Source organism: Emydura macquarii, unplaced genomic scaffold (genome assembly GCF_026122565.2).
Source record: "Emydura macquarii macquarii isolate MOO-44397 ecotype Brisbane River unplaced genomic scaffold, CSIRO-AGI_Emac_v2 contig_670, whole genome shotgun sequence".
NCBI lineage: Eukaryota > Metazoa > Chordata > Testudines > Chelidae > Emydura > Emydura macquarii.
Window position 1 is genome coordinate 535,138 of NW_027130807.1, and position 27,363 is coordinate 562,500.

At 48.6% G+C, this 27,363-nt stretch overlaps 1 protein-coding gene across 4 annotated transcripts in view; it reads right to left on the bottom strand.

Annotated features, from left to right (window-relative positions):
* MYRF (myelin regulatory factor) overlaps window positions 1-27,125 on the bottom strand; it is a 105,432-nt gene extending 78,307 nt beyond the window's left edge. For all 4 annotated transcript variants that reach the window (XM_067541504.1, XM_067541502.1, XM_067541503.1 and 1 more), the window contains exon 1: window positions 26,771-27,125. In XM_067541504.1, the coding sequence (XP_067397605.1) occupies window positions 26,771-26,816 (46 nt within the window). In that variant the 5' untranslated portion in view covers window positions 26,817-27,125. The remainder of the gene's footprint in view (window positions 1-26,770) is intronic.
* Window positions 27,126-27,363: the final 238 nt, after the last annotated feature.

Consider the following 27,363-nt stretch of genomic DNA (forward strand, 5'->3'; position numbering starts at 1 on the left):
CCTACAGTGACACAAAGACTCCTTCCATCGATGTAGGCTTCAGCTACATTCAGGGCTACAGAGGCATAGGTATGGTACCATAGCTACACTGCTATTGCACCCATAGTGTAGACAGGGCTTTAGTTAATTCAGATTAACTTTCCTCAATGTCCCCCTATAGTCAAGCCCTTACAGCCTGTGCTCAAGTGAACCCCTTAACTTTCTCTTTGCTAAGCTAAACAGTTTGAGCTTCTTTGGTCTCCCACTCTAAGGCAATCCTTTCTGACCTTGAATCACTCTTGTAACTTTTGTCTGAGAATATTCCAGTTGTCCACATCCTTTTGAAAGTGTGGAAACCAGAAATTGACACAGTGTTCCCATAATGGAATGGAAACCGGTATCTATGCTACTACAAGCCTCCACACCATCTATTGTCATTATTTATTAAAGTTCAAAAAATAGAAAAAGAAAATAAAAAGTTGGAAAACTTCTAAAGCATTTTCTGAAACAAAATTTTTGTTCACATGAAATTTTAATTGAAATTTTTCATTTATTGAAACTGGGCATGTATTCTTTTTAATTTAAGATATTTTAAATTGATTTTCAACTTTTTTTGAAAATCTGAAAAAAATAATTTCTGAAAATTTTTCATTTCAAGAAATGAAAATTTTCAATTAACTTTTATTACAATTTTTGCAACAAAAAATGAATTTCCACTGACAATATTTCACATTTTAAAAAATAGGACTTTAAAGTATTTTTTGCTTGTAAAAAATTTTAACTGACTCTGTATACTCTGCCCTGCACAGAACATAGAGAGGAAATAGTTCTTGCACTAGAAATCTTACAATTTAAATAGATATTAGACAGACAATACAGATCAGACAGACATCTGTCAAATTAATGAGTGTTAAAATTCACTAAATGAATGTTAAATTCATTCTCTGACCTCCTCGTGCATTTTACATTTGACTTCACAGAAGTGAGTTTTCAGGATGGATTTAAATGAAGAGAGGAAGATTCTACCAGCATTCATGAGGGCACTACATACATAAGGGGCGGCAGGGAAGTGGGCATGGAGACACGTGTGGGAGAAGGTAACATTGGGCTTGGTTTGGCAGAAGCCTTTAGCTGAGTGAGTTCTGAATAATTCTTTCCTTGCTTACTAGAACTTTGAAACTAAGGACAATGCAGAAGGCAAGTAGGAACTAGTAACCGGATTCAAATAGGGGAACAATGTGGTCAGAGCAGCAGACAAGCAAGACAACTCTCATGGCAGCATTCTGAATGAGCTCAGAGTGCAGGGCAAGGTGGGAATTACAGAGGCCAATGAGGAACAGCCAAGAGTAGGTGAGAAGTGACTAAGGCATAGAGAAGGGGCTTTGTGTTAAAGCATGGGACACAGAGATGCTCTACAAGAAGAGCTGGTAAGGAGAGTGGAGAGGAATGGAGGGTGAGAGTCTGGATGATGTGGAGGGCAGCAGAAATATCAGGATAGAGAAGGGAGGTTTTGGGGCAATGATGAGCTCTGTTTTAGCCAAGTTGAGTATGAACTGGTGGTGCCATCCAGGAAGAATTGTTGTAGAGACTGTTATGAGTAGGACTGAATGGAGGAGATGTTGGTGGGCAGAAGTAGTAGAAATTTGGGAGCTGTCAGCACAGAGAGGTGGTAACTGAAACCATAAGAGTGACTAAGGCCATCAAGTAGTAGTATGTAGAGAGAAGAAAGAAGTGAACCAAGGACAGAGCCTTGAAGGACAGCATGAGAAAAAGGAGAGCAGAGAAAGAGGAACCATCAAGGGAGACACCGAAGGGGCCGCAGGAAGAGAACCAGAAAAGGACACAATCACTGAGGCCAAGGGAGAAGAGAGTGCCCAGAGGATGGGAATGATCAACAGGGTCAGAAGCAGTGGACAGATCAAGGAAGGTGACAGGGGGACAGGCCTTTGACTTGGCCAAGGGGAGTTCCCTGCTGTGCTGGTTGAAAGCTGGTTCAGTGGGATGCCAAAAACAGAAGGTAGGACTTGAAGAATCTTTCTGAGAACAAAGATCATCCTCAACTCCACCCCTGTGTCCCCAGGATGCTGGGCTCAGGTGGGTCCCTGGCTGTTGGAGGGGAAAAGCTACCTACAGGCAGTGCAAGGACAGGAGCAGGAGCCCAGACAGATGTAAAGAGATGGAGACCCAGGCAGGAGAATGGGGATCACAGGAAGTTGGGGAACCCACCTGGAAGAGGAGTGACTGGGTTATTCCCTCCCTTTCCACCGGAGGCCGGGGTGGCGAAGAGCCTTTTTTTTTTTTAATCTCCCCATTATCTCCCCCTCCTCAGCTGGACACAGTGCAGCCACCTCTCCTGATCAGCTGTCATGTTTGAAGTGCCATGGAACTTACCTGCCCCAGGTTTCCACCCGCCCCTTACAGGACCTTGTTGTTTCTGGCTCCAGGAAAGACTGTTCCTCAAAGGAGAGAAGGTAAGAGGCATGTTGTATTCCTTTCCCCGGACACAATGTACACTCACGGACAGTCAGAGCCCCACCAGGGACAGGTGCCTACATACACCCATGCAACATACTCTCCTTTGTGAAGATCATCCTGGAACAGCAGCTGGGGAAATATCTAAAAGTGTTCTGCCAGCAGATGGCTGCAGGAAACAATATTCATTCTTCCCCCTTAACATTGGCCACCTTATTGCTAGAATGTCCATCTCAGATGCTTCTAATCTGGCTTCCTCAGCGAGTTTCTCATAAAGCCAGCGTCAGCCAATCTCTGATCCCCTGGGCACTGCAAATATACTCCACTACTATTCAGAAGCAAACCTCACTTTCCCGCCAGCCAGGCTCTCTAGGGGGAGTAGGGGGAGCTGTACTTGGATGAAAAGGGAAATCAATCAGGGTGAAAGTGTGTATCACAGTTACAACAAAAATAAAACTCAGCATAGGAAAGGGCAAAATAAAAATCCATGGGGAATATATCGTGAAAAATAGATTAGATGTCCGGTTTTGCATGAATAGCACTGAGGGGGTGGCAGATGCTGCCACACTGGGGCTAGGAAGGTAAGAGACTCTGGGAGCCTGCAAAAGGCAGGGGATTGGGAAGTAAAGTTAAGAGAGAAGATGGGTGAGAAAGGGCATGGACAGCAATGAGCTCACACAAATAGGGCCCGAAACCCATCCCTTTAAAGTCAAGGGAAAGACACCCATTGATCTCCATGGAAGTTGCACTGGTCCCATAGTTTACAGCAGACAGGCAATAGGAGACAGAACCATTCACTGCCAGGTCAACTGTTCAAACCCAGTTCATGGCAAATTAAATCACTATCTGCTGACTGGTCAGAGGCTCATGTGAAATACATTTCAATCCAGGGTTTCAATCTAGTTCCTAATGGCCAGGTGTCCACATCACAAAAGCCCCCCCAACAGCTGGCATTAAACAGCCACCTTGTTGACAGTCTCAGCAGAGAGGCCGTGGGGGCCTGAATGGACCCTGGGAAGGGATCTCTACTCTCATGTTTGGAGAGGAGACAATGGGTGGTCTCCCACACTGCCCCACCCCAGCTGCTAATCTAGCTCCTTTTACCAGCACTACAGTCACTGCATGTTTTTAACATTTATTTTAAAGCATCTGGGGGAGAAAATTTAGTAATAAGTGTCTGAACCAGTCAGTCATTTTCACTGGCAGCCAGTGCAACTTGAACAAAGAGCTGGGTGACAAGCGGGGAATGAGAAGAAAGGGAAATTACACAAGGAGCATGAGTCATTAAATCATTCGACCTAAAGATCTGTTAGATCATTCCATTCGCCCTGCTAGGGACGGAGCAGGACTGCGCACGACACTTTATTTTTCACGGCCCTGTCCCATCTAGTTTGAAAACGTCCCCAGTGACGAGCCGTCCCCCCGCTTCTGCTGGAAGCCCATTCCACAGCCAAAGACATCTCACCGCGAGGGAGCTCTTCCTGATACTCAACCTAAGCGTTCCCTTCCTTGCTTTTATTCATTTCCCCTCCTGAGACCCCCTTGTACTAAACAATTCCTCTCCCTTCTCGTGGTTTACACCCTTTGCATTCAATGTCTGGGCTGATATCACCATGACCCAGCTGAGAACCCAAAACCACTGAAATCAATGGATCCACTGGCATAAATTTGTGCTGGCCAACATATGGATTTCATAGTCAGACCATTAACTGTCTTTTAGCTAAACTCCATTAGTCTCTCCTAATAAGTCAACCTTTCCAGTCCCTGATCGCATCTGCGACTCTTCTCTGACCTCCCTCCGAGCTGTCAATACCTGTCTGGCAACAGGATTCTGAGAATCAAGCCCAATACCCTAGGTGCTGTCACTCAACAACCAAATGGAGAAGGACTATGAGTGATGTGATAACTCTTCATACACAGTTCAGCATTGCTTTGATCTGTCATATGGCACTGCAAACTCCAAATCTAATTTTCTGTCCACTATCAACCCAAGGTCCCCCACAGCCTTACTACTTCCCAGCTGCTTCCTTCCACTGAGTAGCCATGCTTGGATTATTTTTCCCCCAATGAGTTAACTCATATTTTTCCCAACTGAGGGCCATATTTTCAGCTGGTATAAATTGGCAAAGCTCCCTTTACTTCAACGGAAATCCAGGGGAGAGGATCTGGCCCATCTTTCTCACTTTTGTTATTTTTGGCCAATGTTTCTGATTCCTGTAAATCTTTTTAGATTATTAATCATTATTTATATTCTGGCAGCTCCTAGGGACTCTAATCAGGAATCAGGGCTCCACCACAATGCTTAGCATTGTACACACAAATGACAAAGAGGGCCCAAAGTCTGGGCCCCGAAGAGCTCATAATCTAAGGTTAAGACAAGAGACAGCAGGTAGACTCAACAAACAGACGGGGGAGCAGAAGGAAACAATGAGACATTATGGTCAGCACGAAAAGCAATAGTCACAGCTCCTCCATAGCTTACCCATTGTCCAGGTTTTTCAGAGGGGCATGAGGGGAGGTTGCATTTTTTGAATTATGGGTAAAATTTTCAAAAGCACCTATGTGATATGGGAGCCTAACTCCCACTGACTTTCAATGGGACTTTGGCACTTTTGAAAATGTCTTCCTATTTCCTTCTTCCCCTGTTGCTCACGACGCCTCCCAATTCAATACCATCAGCAACATTCACTACATGCTCTCACTTCAATGAAGATACTAAATAGGATCAGAGCGGACACTGACACTTGTGCTATCCCCTCTAGACACCTTCCTCTAATCTGATCCATTGATACATGATACAACCATGAGCAACTGGGGCTACTCCTGACTGAAATAGCCAATGCATCATTCAGAGAAGAAATCTTCCCTTCCTCCTTCTAACATGCAATAGTCCAACCAACACTGAAGAAACTTTCCCTGGACACATCAGTTCTACTCAACTACCATGCAGCGTCAAACCTTGCATGCCTGAGCAAGCTCAAAGAAGCTAGCCACAGATCAACTACAAATTGATGCTAATATTCTAGACCAATCACAATCTGGATTCAGGCCAGGGCATGGAACTGAAACCACTTTAGTGGCACTGATTGAAGATGATCTCCAACCTTCAGTGGTTAAAGGGAAGACATTCATTTTCATCCTCTCGGACTTTTCTGCAGCATTAGATGCTGTTGTCCATAAGATCTGCTGGCTCACCTAAGACAAGTGGCAGCAGTGCAAGGTAATGCACTAAAATAGTGTGAGTTTTTCTTGGAGGGGCACACCCAACAAGAAGTGATGGCAAACTGCACATTCACCACTAGACCCCTTGCTTGTGGAGTCCCAAAAGATCAATTCTCTCTCTGGTCCTTTTCAACATCTACATGCATCCACTAGGCGAACTGGTGAGACAACACAGACTGAAGTGCCAGTGATATGCAGATGATACACAGCTCTATCTATCCTTCACCACATACAACTGCACCACTACCACCAAGATAGCCCAGTGGTTGGATGAGATCAACTCATGGAAGAAGAACAGCTAGCTGAATCTACGCAAGACAGCCATGATGCTGATGAAGAGAGGAAAGTATTTTGAAGAGCTTGCAGCCATGGTGCAGTCTCCGTTGGTCAAAAGATATGCACCCACAATTGGTCAGTTCAGTCTGTAATCCTAGGAGTACTCTTGGATTCTTCTTCGCGGACGCTGAGCTCTCGCATAGATGTGTCCTGCACTTTCTATCATCTCCATTTGGTTAGGCGACTACAACCCAAAATGGCAGACAATAACCCTAGCCTCTGTTATTCATGCCCTCATCACCTCTCAGCTGGACTACAGCAATGCAATGTACCTGGGAATGAAACCTTCAGCACTTAGGAAACTCCAACTTATACAGAACACTGTATCACATCTCCTCAGCAACTCAGGCTACTGTGAGCACATCACACCTGCCCTCTGCTCCCAACACTGATTTCCCACACAATATTGGGTCAAGTTTCCTTATCTTCAAGGTGCTTCATGGCCTGGGGCCAGGATATTTAAAAGATAATGTATAGCTCCAGGATGAAGTCTGTGGTCAACAACTTTACATCTCTGCCACAATGGAACTCTCTACTATAAGGGCAGAATTCAAGAGTGCAGGAACCATAACTTTCTCTGGGGCGGGCCCAAGACAGTGGAACAAATTCTTCCAGGACCACAACAAACCTCACCACCTTCTGCTCCAAGTGCAAGGTGCATTTCTTTGACCTGCCTTCTTTGACATAAACAAAGAGCGACAGGTATAATAAAGAAAAGTCACACTACCAATACAAGACACTTCACTACACACACTTCTCCCCCGAGGAGATGATGAGAGAACAAACAACATGGCAGATGTTAGTCATATGGCTTAATGCACTGCTAGAGAGTGCTCAGATACTATGGTGATGAACACAGTATAAGAATATACATAGAACAGAACAGAATAGAGAATTCTGGTTTAGCATTATCCTTTGTCAATAGGCCTTCAGCCAAGGGTCAGAAGCTATAAAGGAAGCCTCTAGGGAAGCCAGTGAGGAATCAGGAAGATTATTCCCTCATTCCAGGCAGGAGATTACTAGAACCTACTCTAGAGATTATCAACCTCCCAAGGGTGCTAAGAGATTTCAGCAATGTTTGGGAACGACTTTGGAAGCCAGGAATGAAAGGTGACATAACAGGGAAGTAATTGTGATGGAGGAAATGGTCAATTTGTAGCAGGATGAGCCAAACAGATAACTAAGCAGAAACTCAGATAGTAAAAACACTTTTCTTGAGGTTCTATAAAGTTTGTTTCCACTCCCTGATTTCTGTGCCTCCTGGTGCTGGCCAGAAGCAAAGCTACTGTAATACCACAGGATGTTCTTGGCCCAGCTGGACCAATGAGGCCTCAAGACCTATAAAAACAAACAAAAGAGAAGTTCGATCTAAACAGAACAGCCAGGTTTCCTCACAGGCACAGGGGCAATATGGGATGAATTCTTCCCAACACAACAAGAATTAAGCAGATATCTGAGGATTCACAGAGTCACAAGGCCAGAAGGGGCCACTGTGATCATCTAGTCTGACCTTCTATATAACATAGGCCATAGAACCTCCCCAAAATAATTCTTAGGGCAGATCTTTTTGAAAAAAAAAAATCCAATCTTGATGTTAAAATTTCCAATGACGGAGAATCCACCTGATCTTTGCTAAATTGTTCCGATAGTTAATTGCACTCACTTTTAAAAATGCACACCTTATTTCCAGACTGAATTTGTCTAGCTTCAACTTCCAGCCATTGGATCATGTTCTACCATTCTATGTTAGACTGAAGAGCCCATTATTAAATATTTGTTCCCCATACAACTAGTGTAATCAAGTTACCCCTTAACCTTGTCTTTCGTAAACTAAATAGATTGAGCTTCTTGAGTCTATCACTATAAGGCATGGTTTCTAATTTTTTAATCGCTTTTGTGGTTCTTCTCTGAATCCTCTCCAATTTATCAACATCCTTCTTGAAATGCGAACATCAGAACTGGATACAGTATTCCAATCACCAGTGCCAAATTCCGATGTAAAATAATCTCTCCACTCCACCTCAAGATTCCCGTTTATGCATCAAAGGATCACATTAGCCCTTTTGGCCACAGCCTCAAACTGGGAGGTCACGTTCAGCTGATTATCCACCATTCCTCCCAAATCTTTTTCAGAGTCACTGCATTACACGTAGAGTCCCCCATTCTGTAAGTATGACCTCCATTCTTTATGCCTAGATGTATACATTCAATTTAGCCTTGTTAAAATGCATATTATTTGCTTGTGCTCAGCTTATCAAGTGATCCAGATCACTCTGTATCAGATCCGTTGTCTTCATTATTTACCACTCCCCAGTTTTTGTGTCATCTGCAAACTTTATCAGTGATGATTTCATGTTTTCTTCCAGGTCATTGATAAAAATGTTAAATAGCATAAGACCAAGAACCACTCCCTATGGGACTCCACTAGAAACATACCTGTTCAATAATGATTCCTCATTTACAATTACATTTGAGACCTATCAGTTAGCCAGCTTTTAATCCATTTAATGTGTGTCATGTTATTTTACATCAATCAAGTTTTTTAATCAAAATGTCATGTGATACCAACTCAAATGCTTAAAGAAGTCCAAGTATATTACATCAACAACAGCAACCTTATCAACCAAACTTGTAATCCAATAAAAAATAGATATGTTAGTTTGACAGGATCTATTTTCCATAAACCCATGTTGATTGACATCGATCCCTGGAAAGTTAATGGAGCGGCTTATATGAGACTCGATTAATAAAGATTTAAAGGAGGGTAATTTAATTAATGCCAGACTGACAGGCCTATAATTACCTGGGTCATCCCATTTACCCTTTTAAATATTGGCACAAGATTAGCTTTCTTCCAGCCTTCTGGAACGTCCCCAGTGTTATTGAAAAATCAACAGTAATGGTCCATTGAGCTTCTCAGCCAGATCTTTTAAATTCTTGGATGCAAGTTCTATGGACCTGCTGATTTTAAAATGAGATGTGATCTCAATGTCCTTGGAGAAAGATGACATATATCTGAAGACTGGTGACATAAGGGCTAAGTACTTAGCTGTCTTGCTCATGTGCTTAGTTGGCTGGTTCTTGCTCATGTACTCAGGTCTAATTGATTCTCATATGTGAGATCAGGAAGGAATATTCCCCCAGGTGTGTGGGGGGGGGGGGGGGGGGGGAGTGATGGGATGTTCCACATCCTCTGTGGCATGGAGTGCAGGTCACCATCTGGAATTAACTGGGTATATCTCACTTAATCAATTCCCTGCCATTACAGGGGCCTTGGGCACTGGAGCACTTCAGTCCCTCCTATTCTCTTTGTGGCACATGACAGTTTAGTCTCCTGTCGGCTGTAGTAATGTGGTCTAATGTCAGCGGTTGGATTTAGCATGCAAGCACTGGGTGGTCTTGGTGACCTGTAACATACAGGCGGTCTGACTAGCCGATCTGGTGGTCCCTTCTGGCCTTAAACTCTATGACTATCACAAAGACCTCTGGGCTCTGATAAGCTCTCCAGTGGGTTGCACACGCCCTAAACTAGAACCATTTAACAGAGTTCAAATTGGTTCAAAAAAGTATCCTTCACCCATACCTCCAGCTGCCCATTCTCTACGGATCACACTCTCTTCTTCCTTCAATGATCTCATAATCCATTATCCAAACCCACGTGCTGCACCTGGTCCCTTACAAAGGCTTGTCTCCATTGCCAATTAAACTTGTTCTCTCCAAAGAGCCACCCCATTCACAGCCACAATTTCTCTCTTCCAAACGGCCGTCGGGTGCACTGGGCTCTTCCAAAGAAGTATTCCCCCAATCTTAGATTTCCTTGGTCTCTTCCAGCATCACCTGGTCTCTTCCATCGCTGAGAGTGGTGGACAATGTGCCCTGGCTCCTGTGGCTTAGTGCTGAATGAGAAGACAAGCCTAATGGCTTCACCCAGACTTTCCCAAGATCCCAAGTGAGCTGCGTGGAGAAGAATGGACCAAGGGAAGGCACAGCGAGTTCATAGGAGAAGGCCCACATTTCCATTCATCCCACTGCACCTCACTGGGTGATATATACAGAAGTTAATCTTCACGTTTCCCTCCAGAGATTGACAAATGCCAGGGAAGGGAGCAGAGATCTAGTCTTCGTGCAGGACAAAGGACATTAGGAAACATATTTAAATGACAACACTGCTGTCCAAGGTACTAAGAGTGTAACTGGTCTAGGGGCCATATTCTCCCTGCACTTCTCTGACTACAGACATCATGTGAGAGGCAAACACGGTTTCTCACAGTGCTTTCCAATACAACCAGACAGCACTATTATTTGGGGACGTGCCAGTGGGCTGGTCAACCACGTCCCACCCAAACCACCAGGGTTGCCTCTTCTATTCTCCAGTTTCTCTGATATCCCTAGTCTCTAGAGCTTTGATCCATACAGCCTAGCCACCCGCAATATCCCCTTTGCTCATCCCACGCTGACAATAACTTCCTAGATCATTGGCACCTTCTTAATTATTTATATTATGCTAGTTCCTAGAGGCTTCAGCCAAGATGGAGGTTCCATTGCGAAGTGTGCTGTTCAAACACTGAGAGGGAGACAGTCCCTGTCCAAAAGAGCTGACAGTCTTAATCAACAAGACAAAGGTCAAAAGGAGAAAGAGAGCCACAAAGAGGTGAAGTGACTTGCCCAAGGTCACAAAGAAAGTCAGTGGCAGAGGCAAGAATAGATCCAGACCAGGTCTCCTGGGTCCCAGACCACTCAACCACCCTTGCCTATCTTTTTGAGATATTACACAGGGGAGCTGGTAACAGGGGCTAAGCCAGGCAGGATCAAGGACCATACTCACACAAAGTCTCCTTCTCCTGGGACCCCGTGGTGAGAACATGACTGGCCAGTGAGTCAGGAGACATGACTATCAGTTGAATTGTATGTTCTTGTGTGAAATGTTATTTCTGTTTTAAAGAAAGCCTCGTTTGACAAATATTATTGATAATCTGCACTAATCCTCCTGTGACTTCTCCACCTTCCTCCAAGCTCACGCTGGGGCTTGTGTCCCATGCAGCCATGCCACCTTCGGTTGTGATCCCAGCATTTCTCATGAGGTTAGGCCACATCAGAACTTGGACCAGCTAGGTCTGTAAAGACCGATTCAGAAGGAGATGGTCTTCTCTGTGAATGCCCCAGCATGGTGCTATGCTGTTTTTCAGATGAGACCTCAAACCAATGTCACTCATGATCAAAAATCCCATGGTTCTTTTAGCAGGAACACGGGTATTAACCTCAATGTCTTGGATAAATTCCAATTGCAGTAAATACCACCCAGGTTTCAATGAATCCGCCCTTCAGTTTTAGCTGGCTAATGTATTATTCAAGCCTATGTTACCCAGGATTTCAGACTAGATGATTTAATGGGCTTAAAAATAAATCTATGAAACGTCACACCTCCTTTGTTTACAGAATGGACGTTTTTAAGATACAAAAACCACACACAATAGAACTTTGCTAAAAATTAATTGCCACTTACTGAATTTTGTGAATTTGCAGGTAACCAAATGACGGAAAATATACATTAGTGATATAGACTCACAAACTGGGCTTTGTTCAATTATTTTTAGCCATGTAGCTGTTTTAATTATTTGTGATACTCCCTAGCAAAGTGTGTAAAGACAGAGAGGAAAGCTGGTCTAGTGGGTAAGGCTCCCAACCAGCATCCATGAGACCTAGGTTCAATTCCGAGCTCTGCTGCTGAATTCCCTTGAAAGGTCACTTCATCTCTCTGAGTCTTAGTACCCTGACTGTAACATGGAAATAATAATCTTCCCTTTGTCTGCAGGACTGGCCCTAGATGTTTTGTCACCCAAGACGGAAAACATTTTCAGAGCTCCACCCTGCCTCAAAAAAAAAAAAAGGCACAGGCAAAAAAAAAATCTCAGGGTCAGGGGTTTGACACCCCTGAATGTGATGATCTGGCATCCCCAAATGTTGATGCTCAAAGAGGCAACCGCAATGGCCAGTCCTGTTTGTCCAGCTTGTCTATAGGGACTGTAAGCTCTTTAGGGCAGGGACGGTGTGTTTGTACAGCACCAAGCACAACGGGGCCCTGATCTCATGTGCAGCCACTAGCCACCACTACAACACAAATAAATACAAGTAATAAAATCTTAGCGATATGAGACTTAACAGCTCTTGGCTATTAGACCTGGTATGGAGAAGTGTGTTCAGAGCTCTCCCAATAAATCCAGAGTCATTAGGTTTATGAATCAGCAGAGTGAGAATGAGCAAGGTTCTCATCTATTTTGAAATACACCTTGACCAATTTGACCAACAGCCTGATTCAAATGGAAAGAACTTTTACAAATGTAGGGGCCCAATCCGGCAAAGCCAGTGTCTTCGACCGCCTGAGTAACATTTCCTCCTGGGAGTGATTTACAGCACTGGACCCTAACATCCTTTAGCATGCTTTGTTTAATTTCTGAAACTTCACTCAACCTAAGCAGCGAAACTAGATGAATCAGTTCCACTTTCCAGTGCCTGTCAGCACCTGCTATCTGCACTAGCTCAGTGCGGCTGTGTCTGGGCTTCCAACATGGCATGGAGAATGTTTAAATAAAATAAACCATTTTTTTCTTTTAAAGATACTCTAATGAAAACATTCCAGTCCGTATGTTATGGATCAGATCCTCAGAGGGTACAAATCAGTGCAGTTCTGCTAGTTTCAAGGGAGTTATGCCAATTGACATCAGCTGAAGGAGCCTTCTGTCATTCTGAGTCTACACTGATTTGACAGAGTCCCTTCAGGTTTCCTAAACCATATTATTGTGAGCTCACCCGGAGGCCTTGCACTCTCTTGAATCCACTGCAACCCCACCAAAGATCGCAACAATAGAAGCTCTACAGGGCGTTTCTACCACGAGGCAATGAAGTGGTGAGAACGGCTGTGCCCAGAACCACTAGTTCCGCTACCACTGACAATCCCCAGTGCTGACACACCTCAAATGGTCTACTTCGTCTCAGAATATCCCTTGGGACTATTAGAACCAGAGTGCCCAAACCAGGACTCCCCTCATGCATGCCCATAAGAGCATCCTGAAAGAAAATGTCACAACCCAGAGGCTGGAACCCAGCTTTCAATATGACAGAAACTTCCTTGGGCAAATCAGCATGTCTCTGATTTTAAATTCTCCCTCTTGACTCATGAGTCGACCATGTCATCTCCCTTTTTGAGTCACTCCAGCAGCTCCCCCCCTAACACCACCTCTAGCTCAAATTTTTCATCCTGGCCTTCCGAGCTCCCCACAGCTCAGTTCTTCCTCACCTCATTTCTTACTGTGCCCCCCTCACTCCCACTGTTCCATCAACAGTCCTCGTCTCAGTGGCTCATTTATTGCTTCGTGCTCTTTTCTGCGCATTTCACCATGCTGCTCCTCCACGTGAAATCCACCCCCCCAGCCAGCCACCCCTCTCTGTCCCCCTTCCAGAAATTCACTTCCCACACAACGTCCACAGGAAACAAGTTTAGAATTAAAGCAGAAAAAGAACAAAAACCCCAACAAACCATGGCTAGGATTTCCCAATGGATCACATCTGTAGTTTAAACTTTACACTGTGCTCCTTGGGGCACGGATCGCCTTTTTCTGTGCAGTGCTCAGTGCCAAAGACCTTATATTGGCATGCAACAAATAACAAAAGACCACTAATGGCCTGATTCAGCACAGCATTTAAGCACATGCTTTATTTTAAGCAGATGCTTACTTTCCATTGAAGTCAAAGGAACACCTAACAGGGTTCGCTCCCTGCCAGAGCGCCCTCTTGTGGCACTACAGGCAAGTCCTGCTCCACTCTCCCCCACAGTTCCTGGTGCCAACCATGTTGTCAATCTCCTCCGCCATATATCAGATGGATGGTCACCATCCCTCCCGGGAAAGAAACATTGTCCTACTCAGAGTCCAATTCAAGCCCTGTGTTCAAACATAATGTATTAGTATAAGAGCAACCACCAGCTGATCCCTCTAAGACAGACGGTTCTCAAAATCCCACAGTAAAGTAGGTTAAAATGCAGCCGTTCTCTATCCCCACTCCAGGGCCCCATTCTCCAGGTTGCTCACACAAGTGTCAACAACTGCTTCATTCTCCAGATCCTCTGGCCTTGTTGCAGGGCTCCATTCTCCAGGCCATCTGCCTGAGAGCAATCCATCCCGCCTCTTCAATTCCTGGTCCTCTATTCCAGGGCCTCCACACCTCTAGCAATTCTCCATGCCTTCTGCAACACTTTTCCCGCAGCCCTCAACTCAGGGCTTCTGCAGGAGGGTTCCTTCGCCCATGAGTCCTGCCCCTGCTGAGTGTTTTCTCATGGGAACCTCTCTGAAGAATCAACCCTCTTTTTCTCGGGCTAAACTTGCCCTGACTCAGCGGATTTTTCCCTTTTACGCTGGAGCCTGCATGTGAACGTTCTACTTGGCCAGGTTCCCCAGCTCCGGCCAGTTCTCTCCAACAGCTCCCATCAGTCCTCTCTGTGCAACAGCTCTCTTCACCGCCAGCTCTCAGGCCCCATCCGGCTCTTTCCAGGCCTCTCTCACCAAGTTCTCTGCTGCCCTTTTCCGGTCCCTCATTCTCATCTGATGCCGGGATCTCTATAGAGGACAGTTATCCTCTACCAGGCCCCATCAGGAGGCAACTAACCAGTCATAGGTGAACAAAACCTGCTCCCTCTTAAAAGGGGGCAGTCACCCTGTGACAGGGCATATGCACGTGTTTTAAGTGTTTTGCTTTATCAGTGCCAATCACAGCCATTTGTCAGAAAAAACCCCACCAACGAACAATCGGATTGATTGACTGATTGATTGACTTCCTGTTTATCTGGGTTGCCGTTGGTTGGCTGATTTATGTTTTGTAAAGAGGCATCACATCAACAGATTAAAAATCATTATCTAGAGATTAATATTAATAACACCTAAGGTTCTTTTGGAAGATCCAGCCCAGTGGCTTATCCCCTGGGCCATACTGCCTCTGCAGCTACTTTCCTCCATCAATTGTTATTTGTTTGCTTTGCAACAACATAACAAGCCTACTCAGTCTGACACTTCGACTATCAGGCACTAGCCCAAGGCTGCAATGGTAGGGTGGCAGACTCTGTGGGGAAGATTTAAAGTCCAACAAAAACTGTTTCCCCTGGAGTTTTTTAAAGAAATCATAGATTCCAAGGCCAAATGGGACCAAAGATCTTGGGGTACCCACATTTTGGATTGTATGTACTCGTCAGCATGCCTTTAGCTCCTCCACCCTGCTCCCGCTGAATTATATCCATGTAACATGTTGTTTTCAATCCTGTCTCCTTATTGTTCTTACTCTTCGGGTAGTTTGCAGATAACTAGGGTAAATGAATGGAATAAAACAATCCACGTGCCCCAATGAACTGGAAAAATTACAAGGGATATAGAGACAGAAAAGGAGGAAGTCAGGGAGGTGGGAAAGAGGGACGGACAGACAGAGGGGGATGGGAGGGTGGAAGATAGGGAAAGGGGGCAGAGATTGATGGAGGGTTAGACAAGGTGAAGCCTTTGGCTGATGTACCCCTGCTCATCTGCTGGGATTTATTGTTCCCTTACAAGGCATGGAACTGAACAAATGAGGCCATTTAATAATCCATCCCATGTGTTTCTAGCCAGAAGAGCTGCCCGCCTCACCATCCCAGGAGGCCAGCTAGCACCCTGCCCTCACTCGCTCTCCCACACTGCTTGCCATTTGTGTTTTGCAGCCGTGGCCAGTCACTCTCCTGGGACTTGCTGTTCGTTCTCTCCTGCCATTTTAGGGAAGGACATCCTAACAGACAAAGTTCAGCCAGATAAGCACCCGGCTCCAGGTATCACATTACACTCCATCTACAGGAGGGAAGCCTTCTGCTCAGACACACCCTCCATCACTGCACTTTCCAGTGCATGCTGTGGGAGGGACTCCTGCCCAGCCACGGACCCCAGCACTGCTATAGATGAGGGATCCCCCCGTGCCATACTCTATCCATTCAGACAGCACTGGTTAGCAAGAGTGCACTAGGAAGCTGGGTATACACCAAAAAAAAGCCAGCCAGGGACATCCTAGGGAATGGAGGAGAGGGGGTTGCACAGGTGACAGCCAACGGGTCCCAGCCAGCAGGGGGCACTGCATAGAAAGGGAAGGGGATGGAGAAGCCACCTTTATAATGTGCAGGGTCCATGGGGATCCTTTCCCCATCCCCGCTAAGAGCACACCTTACCCTCCTGAGCGCGCTGTCCTCCTGTGACTTCCGCAACTCACCCCTTATCTAACTGGCTGATCTGCTCTCATTGGTCATCCCCATCAGTTTTTCTTTGCGGGGAAGCGACAGGCAGGAGGCATTTGGCCAGGTCTCTCCCCCACGTAGGATGCTGCCCAGAAGTGACTAGTGCCAGGAGCTGGCACAGGGGAGGGGCACCCAACGGGGAATTATAGGCTGGGCTCCTGTTTGTGTCTCCAGAAAGCTGCTCCCCCCCCCCTTCCCTGGCAGTGCACACAGTGAGTTAATCATTGCTCAGACCCATTGAGCTCAATGGGGCTCTTATCAGAGAGCACAAAGTCCAAGGGCAAGGGCCCAGTCAATCAAGAGCAGGGAGCTACCCAGCATGCTCTGCCCTGCAGCCACCCCCAGCGTCCCTTGCTGGAGGCAGGAGAAATGATATATCATGCTGGGCCTCTCCCATGGGGTCTACCCCTTGGGTCACCTGAGCTGTGAGCCCACCAGGGTGTTGTTCTGGGGTCCTTCAGCCAGACAGGAGACAGGCAGGCAGCACAGGGACACCCCAGTTACAGTAGAGAGTTTCTATAACTCTATCGGGGAGCCCTGCACGCTCAGGGTCAGTCCCTGCTGGGCACAGCCGCCATGACCCCCTCGGGGGGGAGCGGAAGGGGGCGGTAAGTCCATGTGGCCCAAGCCCAGAACAGAGAGAGTCTAGGAGGGTCCCACTTCTCTCTCTCCCTTTAAAATGCATCTTCTGTCTGCATCTCCAGCTAAGTGAGCAGGTGTAAAAGAGGAGACCAGGAAAGCATGAAGCAGGGGAAAGGAGCCTGCCCCGCCCCATGGCAGTGAGCAACCCAGGAGGAACAGCCACTGACCAAGGGTCAGACTAGCCCCAGGCAGGAACTCCACAGCACTTGTGGCCAATAGCCAGACCAAGGGGCCAGGTTCACCCTGGGTGTAACAAGACGGGAGTCAATGGAATAACCCTCAGGGTGAATCTGGCCCAGGGCTCTAGCAAGGTGGAATGAAGGGCTGAGGGACCCCTCATCCCAGCCAGCCAGTCACACACACATACTGTGCCCACGCCAGACAGAAAAGTGGCCACCAAGCCACACCAGTGGGGCGCACGTGCAGCCACCAGAGTCAAAGGAGTGGGGCGCAGGGGTTGCCAGCAGTGTACCAAGCCTTTCCCCTCTCGCCGTTTCCAATACAGCCCCAGTTCAGAAGTGACGACGAGGCGTTCCTACGTGACGCTTCCACAGTGGCCCAAGTGCAACGAGCTCAGTGGCCTCAGCCTATTTCCAAACAGACCGCTGTCTGTGTCACAAAACCCACTATTATCCAGCACTGATTGGCAGCCTCACTGTGGATGAATTGGGCAGAGAAGCCAAAAGCTGGCTGTGCCCAATGACCAAACTCCCTGCTCCCCTGAGACCTGAGCGCTTTTTGAATACACATGGCAAGGGGCACCATGGGGAGGAAGTGGCACTGCCAGCACTGCCTCTGTTCTGTGGATACAGAAGACTTCATTCTCCAGGGTTATCAGTTCACAAAGTCCTCTCACAGATCCCTTGGGAACGAGAATCCAGCACAGGTCACGTGGAGAGCTGGGGACAAGGGTTGTGCCAGCAAATGGAGCCCCTGCTCCTGTTCCCGGATGGATGGTGAGCACTCCCTACTCGATCGCCAGAACCTGTTCCGTGGATGCATTACATAAATCCACCTCAGCCCCAGGGATGCCCACAACCCGCTCACTTCAGCTATCCCAACTGGCCAGGCGATAGGTCGCTTTGGTCACCCGCTATTATTCCTGCACCCTCATTGGACGACTCATACTTTTATATACCAGGAAATCGCTTCTGGTTCAGATCAGCTCACGCTGGTGGGTGAGTTTGCAAGGCTTCTGCTTCCCACCACTGGGGTGAATGCTCCTGGGGAATGGCTGCAGGCACCATCGGAGCCAAACGTTCATAGAAACTTCCTCGCAGGATTTGCTCAGTTCTGGTGGTGCCAATAAAACCAGAGGGCATCTCCATTCTCCAGGGACTCGCCAGACCAAGCAAAGGGGAAACACAGCTCCCCAAGGCCCTGTTTCCCCATCAGGCTGTCTCAGTGGCATAACCAGCACCTCAGCAAAGTTTAGCCCCTGCCCTCCTGCCTCAAATTGCCCTGGGATGTAAGTCACAAGGCAGGGCATGTTCCTTCACCTCTCAGTAGAGCAGAGGGGATCATAACTGGGGCCTGCAGCAGCTACCCACAAACAAATGAATGGTGAAGGGACCCATGTCTGGGTGCACCTCTCCTCAAACCAGCTCAAAGTGATACCATCTTTAAAAGCCACACTCATCCCAACCAGCATTGCCCCTCCAGTTGCTGGTGGAAGCCGTCTGCAGCCAGCACCCCCCAGACATTGGGAGGAGCCTTCCCCTCTAGCAACCTCAGCCCCTGACATGTCCCCTTCAGTCAGGAACTCCCAGTCCTTAGCAGGACTCCATTTGCCCCAGTGGCAGCCACCACCTCCAGTCAGCTCCCCCTGGCCACTAGCCCGGGCCTTCTCCAGCCAGCACTCTCCAGCCACCTGAACCAGAACGGAAGCCCACATGGGCAGAACTTGTGGCAAAGAACGTCTCAGATCCTGGTCACCTGAACTCCAGAGGAAACTTCTGTGGGCATTAGCATGCGTTGCTCTTTCTAAATCGCAGCACCCGGAGTAACCCCGAGTCCCTCATCAACCCCCTTCCCAAGAGCTACTCTTCCCCTGTACATCCCCACCCATAGCTCTGCTCTGCCTCATGTCCTCAGCCCCTGGGAAAGAGGAGTCCATGTGGCATGGGCGGGGGCCGTGGGCTGCACCTGGGGAAGCATTGTCAAGCATTGTCCCTAGGCAGGAGAGTAGGTTGTTCTCTGTTGGGCTCACACCAGGTCACAGGTTGTGGCCATGGTTCCTAGGAGCCTTCTCCTGCCATCCTCCCAGAGCAGGATACAGCTGCTGTTTCTCCCTGTGCCTGAGAACGCCCTCTGGGGCCAAGGCTGACATTCGGCGGGTGCTGGGCTCCTCCCTCTCCCCTGCAGGGGTTTGGGAAGGAGGTTATGCTCACCAGCGGCCTCAAGTTGCCCACTTTCTTCTGGGACCCACCTGCAGAACCAAAGCAGACAGGTGGGAAGGGGAGGTCAGACGGCAGGAGAGAGGAGAGCAGACAGAGGAAAGCTCAGCAGTGAAAGAGTTAAGGGACCCTGGGCCATTACCTGCTCGGATCCAGCGCATCCTGAGCACGGGGACAGCAGGTGTCACGCTCCTGCGTCCCAGCTCTCCCCCTTGCTCATCCCGCTGTCTTGCTCGGCTTGTCTGGATCCTAGCGCTGCTGCTGGCTGGGTTTTCTAGTCCCTCTGTGGGGGGGAGGGGAGTGAGCAGGAGGCAAGGAGGCTGCCACCTCTGCGCAGCGCCTCAATCTAACAGGCACACTCGGGGATTTGGGTCTGCGGGGGGATTACCGACAGGGCTGGTCATGTGTTTGTGCTGTACCAGCTTCCCCAGGACCGTCCTGTCGCAGGCTCACTCTGCTCTGCGAAATTCTCTGCGCAAAGCCTCTTAGCTTCCTGCGAGCAGCCCCCAGTGAGATGACCACCGTCCCCCATCCTCCTCCACACAAGAGGGGTCGATCCTGGACACCAGCCCCGGAGCAGATAGTCCCTGTGTTTGGAGTGAAGGGTTCTCTGCATTCACTCACACGCCAGAGCAAAGCCAGAGTGTCCGTGGTTCCCCTCTGCCATGACAAGGTGCCCTCCTGCCACGTTCATCCAGACAGGATGAGGTGTGATTCCCCTGGGGATAGCATCAGTGGGGAGGGCTCACAGGAAGCCAGTGGCAAAGGCTGAGTCCCAGATGGCAGCATGGTTGAGCCACCAGATCCTAAGGCCTGGACAGTAGCACAGCTGAGCTGGTGAGCCCGGCAGCCAGGGCTGAAAAGAGTTTGGGAAGTCTCATCCACAAGGAAGCCCTGTCTCTGGATAATCCCAGAGCGCCTGTTGGTGATTCAGTGTATGGTGCTCTTCCCTCTGAGTCAGGAATGACCCAGCCCGCAGCATAGCGCTACAAGATCCTAGCCTGCTGGAGGGGCCGTCTTCCAAAGGAGACATCAAGCAGTGGCTCTGATCTCTTACAGTCGCGAGAGACCTTCACAAGAGCAGGTGTGTTAACCACTGCGTTCTGGACAAATTTCAATTCTAATAATTATGTTCTGCCAACAAAACGCTCCCTACATTCTCAATTAGATATGGCATCATCAGTTCCTGTGCCAAACTCATGTGAAGCGTTGCTGTGTGCGCTATCAGCTGCCACGTTCCACCCCAGAGGTGGCTGCATTTCAGTGGTGGGGAAAACTGGCCCCTACTGAATATGCTAGAGTCCTAAGTCCTTTGGGAGCCAGCTGGATGAGAGGTGCTGCAGAGATGCAAGCTCCCTATGGTCCTCTCCCTGCTCCTGTCTCACTTCCAAGCACCACCCTGCCCCTCTGTAGGGCAAGCACAACACCACCACTCCCATTTCCACAAACACCTTTCCTTTGCACTCAATGCACGGAGCGGCAGGGAGGATCTCAAAGCTGGGGGCACTCTGAGGCTGTGGTGTCAGTTAGACATGCAAGTTCAAGCACTCAGCCCATGTCCCTGTTCACACCACCTCAATAGCGCTGCCTCTACCTCCTACACAGCATCCCTGCCTGGTGCCTAGACATGCAGTTCTCAGCTTCGGCCCAGGAGGCCCTAGTCCTGCAGTCCCTCTTCCCCCTTTGCGCCCTTTCTGATAACCCATTTGTGCCAGTTCTATGTTGCAGGAGGCCCCCAAAGATCCCAATTAGATCCCATTATAACCCCTGCTCACACCCCTGCAATACGCCTGGAAGTGCTCAAATCAGCCTCTCTCTGCTTCCTGTGAGACCCCTCATTCCCACCCCCACAATACCCTGATGGGGCAGGAACCTGAAACTACCACCTGTCTTGAGGCACCTTCCTACAGGCTACCAATGAGCCAGATCCTCAGAAGACATAAATCAACCAAGCTCCAATAATTCGAGTGGGGATGTTTTGCCCCAGCTGAGGAACTGGCAGCTGAGTGGAATTCTGCTCCACTTTTATTCAACTCTGTTCATCAACTGATTTTTGCTCATCTCTTGAGTGATTGTTCGTTGTTCCACTGCATTATCCAGTCTACACTTAAAAAGTTAGGGTAACACAGACATAGCACTCAGGGGTGCAGCCAAGCGCTACAGCTATGCTGACCTCACCCGCAATGTAGACACGGCTAGGTCAACAGAAAATCTTCCATCGATCTAGCTACCACCACTCAGAGAGGTGGATTACCTACAGTGACGGGACAAACTCCTCCATCTCTATAGGAAGCATCTACACCATGGCTCCTCAATGGCATAGCTGCAGTGGTGTAACTATGTTGCTGTAGCAGCTATAGTGTGGACATGGTCACACACCAACAATAGGATAGGGAGTGGTTAGACTAAGGGACGAGAATGGGAGTCAGCAGTTCTGGGTTCAACTACCTGCTCTTCCCTCGTTTGACCTTGGGCAAGTCACGTCACCGTTCTGTGCCTCGGTTTCCCCATCTGTAAAACAGGATGTCAGTCCTGAGCTGCCTTGCAGGGGGCTGTGAGGCTGCATTTCCTAATGACGTCTGGAAAGCAAGCCGAGATCCAGGATGGAAGGCACCAAAGAAGGGCACTGTGTCAGCCCCATTAATACGCACACTGACTAAACATCCACTAAGACAAACACTCGCTCCTTGGCTGATAAACACTGATACACACTCACTCATTCACACTCACAGCTGAGAGACTCCTGTGACCCTTCAGGCAGTAACCACAATTCAACAGAGGAGCTACGGTAGTCTCCCCCCTCCCTCAAAACACACATACACACAGAGGAACTTTACCCACTTATACCCTGCAAAAGTTAAATCAGCTTCATTCCACTGCCGACAATGGAGCTATGTTTTTTACACCACCGGAGGATCTGGCCTTTGTGTTTAGTTAATTGCCCTCTTCCCCCCCGCGTTGGAATCCGCAGGCTCTTCAAACCTTTCAGGTTTCCTGTGCCATTTCTTCTGGTGCCTCTGGGCTCCCCAGGCTCTCTCTGTGTTGGCCCGGACCCCTCTCTCACCGGCACCCTCCCAACCCCACTAGAGCTTTCAGAGAGCTGCCAAGCCACCCATCCACCCCCCAGTTCTGCTTGTTCTTCCTTTTCAAGCTTCTCAGCACATCTTTCCCGATACACATTCTTTAACCACCTCTTATCTCATAAATTAGCCAAGAGAGAGAGGGATCCCGAATAGCTGAGCTCTGTCGTAACTGTTTCCCTTATGCGAGTGGCAGGGAGGAAGGTAGGGTTTCTAGCAGGGTGCCAGCCAAGGGTCAGGCTTTTTATACTCCCCACCTTCCCTTTGATACAACAAACGATCTAGGTAAACACTGAACATTGAGAGACCAAACTTAACTCCTTTACCTTCCCTGCCAAAGCCTCAACCATCCCACTCTCTATCTCAGGGTTCTCCATTTCCTCTGCTGCAGCTCCGCTGGATGATAATGCGATGGGGCTGTAGGAAACCCTAAGGTAAAGTCAGACCCAAACAGCTAGGTCCTTTTGGACTAAGGATAGACAAACATCTGTCCAGAGAACTCTCAGAGCCCACATTACCACAAACCCAGTCTTCTCCCACAGCATCTTCCTCCCATCAGCAAAGCCTTTGCGCAAACCTCATCTAGATGCCTTCAAAGCTTCATTCAATCCAAAATCCCCTCCCAGTCCCAAATCTCAAAGCAAAGCCCAAAACACTTCCATTCTCTTTTAACTCCTTCAATTTCCCATATCTCCAAGTTGCGTGCCAAAGTAGCAAACTCCTACACGTGAGAGAGATGGGAAACTCCAGTCTGATATAAACCAGGAAACTTCTTCCAGAAATAAAGTCCCATATCCTGACCCAAGGGGAATCAGAATCAAGCTTCACTCATCACCAGCCAGGCACAAAGCTGGGGATCTGAGTAGTGTTCACTCACAAGGGAATGGCTGCTTAGGCAAAGTGCAAACTTAAGGATGACGCTGTGATCCCAGGAAAGCTTCTAGCCCAAGTGCCAACTCAATATCAGTGTAGGCATGGAAAAATAACCCTTTCCCCATAGAAGGTTTCAACAGTCCTCTACAGAAGGACTTTGCTATGAATAGATGTGTAAATACAAGAGGCAGCAATGTCTAACACACTGAGTATGAGACTAGGGGTTGGGACCTTGTGGGTTTTAATCCTACCTGTTTCCCAAAGGGTTGCAAGGATTAATTAGTTAACCCTCATGCAGCACTTTGACAATATCAAGTGCTATGTAAGTGCTAAAGGATTATTCGTAAATACAGCGAAAGTGCTAACAGCAGATTCAGATCTGGTGAGATTCAGTTTACAGTGAAGTAGAATGGACTCCCCAAATTATTTCAGCATGTTGCAATGTACAGAAAGAAATTACCGTTAGCGTGAAATCTTCACTTACAGGGAGGGTGCTCTGGAGAAAAAAAATTAATTCACTCTAAGAGGGAAAGGTTTGATTCAAATGTGCAGCTCTCCATGGAAAGGAACAGGTATACTCAGTTTAAAGAAGTTACTGTGTGGATATGAATCAGTCCTACTAATGGAGTTTATCCTTGTAAATTAATACACTTCTAGTAGGTCAAGAAGAAACAAGGTATGTTTGTTTGCCTGTATACTACCTGATCAGAGATCACTGATCCCTCATGACACTGAGATCCCAGGTCAAATGTGACTCCTTGCTGGAAATCTAGCAACATAAGGCACCAATCTTCAACTTCTAATAATTTAGGATCAGTTTGACACCCTGGATAGCTGGTATGTATGAGAGAGAGAAAAAAGAATCTTCTCAGCCCCTCTCTGCACAGACAAGACGGCGATCCTTTATGCTAAAGCTTCCTCCTCCATTCCCCTCTCATCCTCACCTATCACAGTGTAACAGACACCAATTAACACAACAGAACAGGATGAGCTGCTCCTGGGAAATAAACTGGCAGGCTGCAGGGCAAACTAAAGAGTTAAAATAAAGAAGTTACACAACTGAGCAACTTGTAGAGGCAAAAGAAGTGCCCTGCAGCCCCAGTTTTCCTCACTTTCCATTTTCACAGGACAAGGTGGGGGCAAGAGCTTTTTAGCATTGAACCAAAAATAAATCAATCAGATGGCTCTCTAAACCTGTGAAATACAAAACATCCCCCTCAAAGTGACAATGAGAAAAAGGCAACCAAAGTTCACTGCCTCTAAATATCACACGGCACAGCACAACTAAAGCAGCCAAGGATAAGGGGTAATGGAGTTTAGAAACCAGGAGACTGGCATTCAGTGGTTTGAAGATGGGGCTGGACTAGGAGCTGGAGCCACTGGAAAAGAGGTTAGAAACTATGCCACACTGGAACCAACTAAAAACAGAGGCTGACTAGGAAGCAGTGTGCAGTGAGCATGTAAGAGCCTCTGGAACAAGAGTTCCTGCCTGACTAATCTTGTTCCACATGGAACTCAGGATCATGACTAGAAAAACAAGAGAATCGTTTTCTTTTGAGGAAAACAGAAAGAGGGAAGCTATGGAGACATCAAAGGGAAAAATTTCTCAAAAACCAGAACAGGAGAAGAAACAGAATCAGCCATGTTCAGTCCAAATCATTCGCTAAAGCACCTTCCATTGACTGTGCCTTCATTTCCCTATGATCTCAGCGGCTTCCATGGCAAACAAGCTCGCCAGTATTTCCGCATACAATCTGCATCCCACGTTCTCCAAGTTAATACAGTATCAGCGAGCTGCACGCCCCAAACTCACAGCAAGTGAATCTCAACAGAAAGACCAGAAGGGGTGTCAAACTCCAGGCTTGATCAATGTATTGATCCAGCCTGCAAATCAATTGGAGATTATATTGTCATCAGCCACAGAAGCTCCCAGGACCTGCTGTAAAAAGAGAAACTGGCTAGGATGATTCTCCATATTTTCTCCTTGCCACAGGCTCTTTGTGCAATGAGCTGGAGGCAAAGTGCAGAAATTCTGCACACCTGAAACATTAGTTAGTTTCCCACTGCTGGCCCCCTTCCCCTTGGAAAGCAGGTTAGCAGAGACCAAAGGAAGAAGGGTCCCAGAGAACCTGAGGGACACACAACAAAAGGAAAGAGACAATATCAAAGAAACAGGGAAAGGGGAGAGAGAAAGAGGACTGACAAAAAAGAAATGCAGGGAGATGGAATGAAGAGAGATGCACAAAGACAGGGGCAGTGAGAAGAGACAGCCAGAGGATAGAGGAATTAAAACAAAGGGAAGAAATGGCGGCACGGCCCCAATTACTCCATAACCTTCATTCCACCGAGTGATACTTAATGCAGCAGTTTAACTTTACTAACTAATCAGTTATTAATAAATGGCTGTATTCTGATCTTTGTCCAGAACCCAGCAAAAGGAGCCTGATTCTCCTCTTGTACCAATATTACACCGCCATAACTCCTCTGGCCTCAACCCAGTCACTCCTGATTCACACTGGCATTAAAAGGATGATACAATCCAAGGTCTTCTGTGGATTGAGGGGAATCTGTGGCTCTGATTGTGCAGCCCCAGCCTATGGTAATTTAGGCCCCCCCCGCAGACAGCGTTATTGTAAGTGTTATAAAATCAGAGGGGGCATTGGACATCCTGGAGTAGAGCATTAAGAGTTCTGTAGGGAGGCCATTTCCAATGGGACAGAGACAGCAGGGAAGGGAATCCAGGTTGATGTCCTGGGTCAGGGAGCAGGGGGATGTATACTGCAAGCCATGGGAGTGATGGAGACAATGTGCTGAAGTCCTCGGTCAAATTGCCTGATATCCATAGAGCAGAGTTTGGGGAGAATGATCTGGAGGCCTTTGGTCTCAGGGTAACTGTAGAGGCTGGCCTGGTGTTGGTGGTGAAGACTATGATGGTGGTATGTGTGTGCCAGGAGCCTGTGTCCCTGACCTGGTAGTGGTAGGTGGGGATGGCGTGTCCCTGTTCTGAGCTAAGGAGGAGGCAGGCTGATGTCCTTGTTCTGGTGGTGGGCTGTGCTCAGGGGGTGACGCACAAAGCCTGTGCCAAAACCCCGGTCGGAAGGGGGCTTGTGCTCAACCTCCTTGACCTGCGGGTGACGGCAGGTGCCCAGTCACGGGGGCAGTCACCGGGACGCAGTTCCCAGCTCATAGTGCAACAGCTGGGTATGGGGGAGCGATTTCTGTGCCCAGGCCCCCGCTGAGGAAGGGGAAGCGGGGGGAGATGATGGGCTGGACTGCACCGAGGTCTTTGCTCGGGGTGGGTCATGTCCTGGGGTTCCTGTGCCGAGGTGGCTAAGCACTGGGGGGGGGGTCTGTGCCCAGTGCCGGGCTGCTGGCGGGGAAGAAGAGGCTGCGGCCAGGCGCTGGCTAGGGGGTGTCTGCGCCCCGCTCTGGCCGGGGCGGGAGGGGGTCCCGCGTTGCCCACCGCGCTGTCTCACCTTCGAAGAAGCGCTGCAGAGCCTCCGTCTCATCCACCACCTCCATAGCTGGGCCATGCACCGGGCCGCCGGGCTAGTGGCCGAGCCCGCAGGGGGGCATCCCCCCCGGGCACGCAGAGGGGGGACGCCCGGGGGCTCGGGCCGCGCAGCGCCGGCGGGACCGGCCCCTGAGCGCTCCGGGTGCCCCGCTCCGCTCTCCCGCCCGCCGGCTGACCCGGCTCCGGCGCTGCCGAGCGCGCCCCGCTGCGGTGCTCTCAGCAGCCGCCGCCGCAGCTCCCCCCGGGGGGTGTCGGCCCCGTCCGGCCCCAGCAACTGCCCATCGGCCTCCGACAACCCGCAGCAGCCCTGATACTCATCAACTTGGGCGGCTGGCTCCTGGGCGCCCCTGCCCGCCCCACGGCTCCTCCCTCCGACCCCCCGGCCCCGCCGCTCCGCCTCCTGCAGCCGCCTCCCCGGCCCGGCCCGGCCCGGCCCCTCTGCTGGCCGAAGCGAGCAATGCAAGCACCCTGCCGGGGGACCGCTCCCCTCCATCGCCCTGGGGTAGTCCAGGGGGAGCCGCGCTGCTCCCACCTTCTCCCATCCACCCGCCCGAA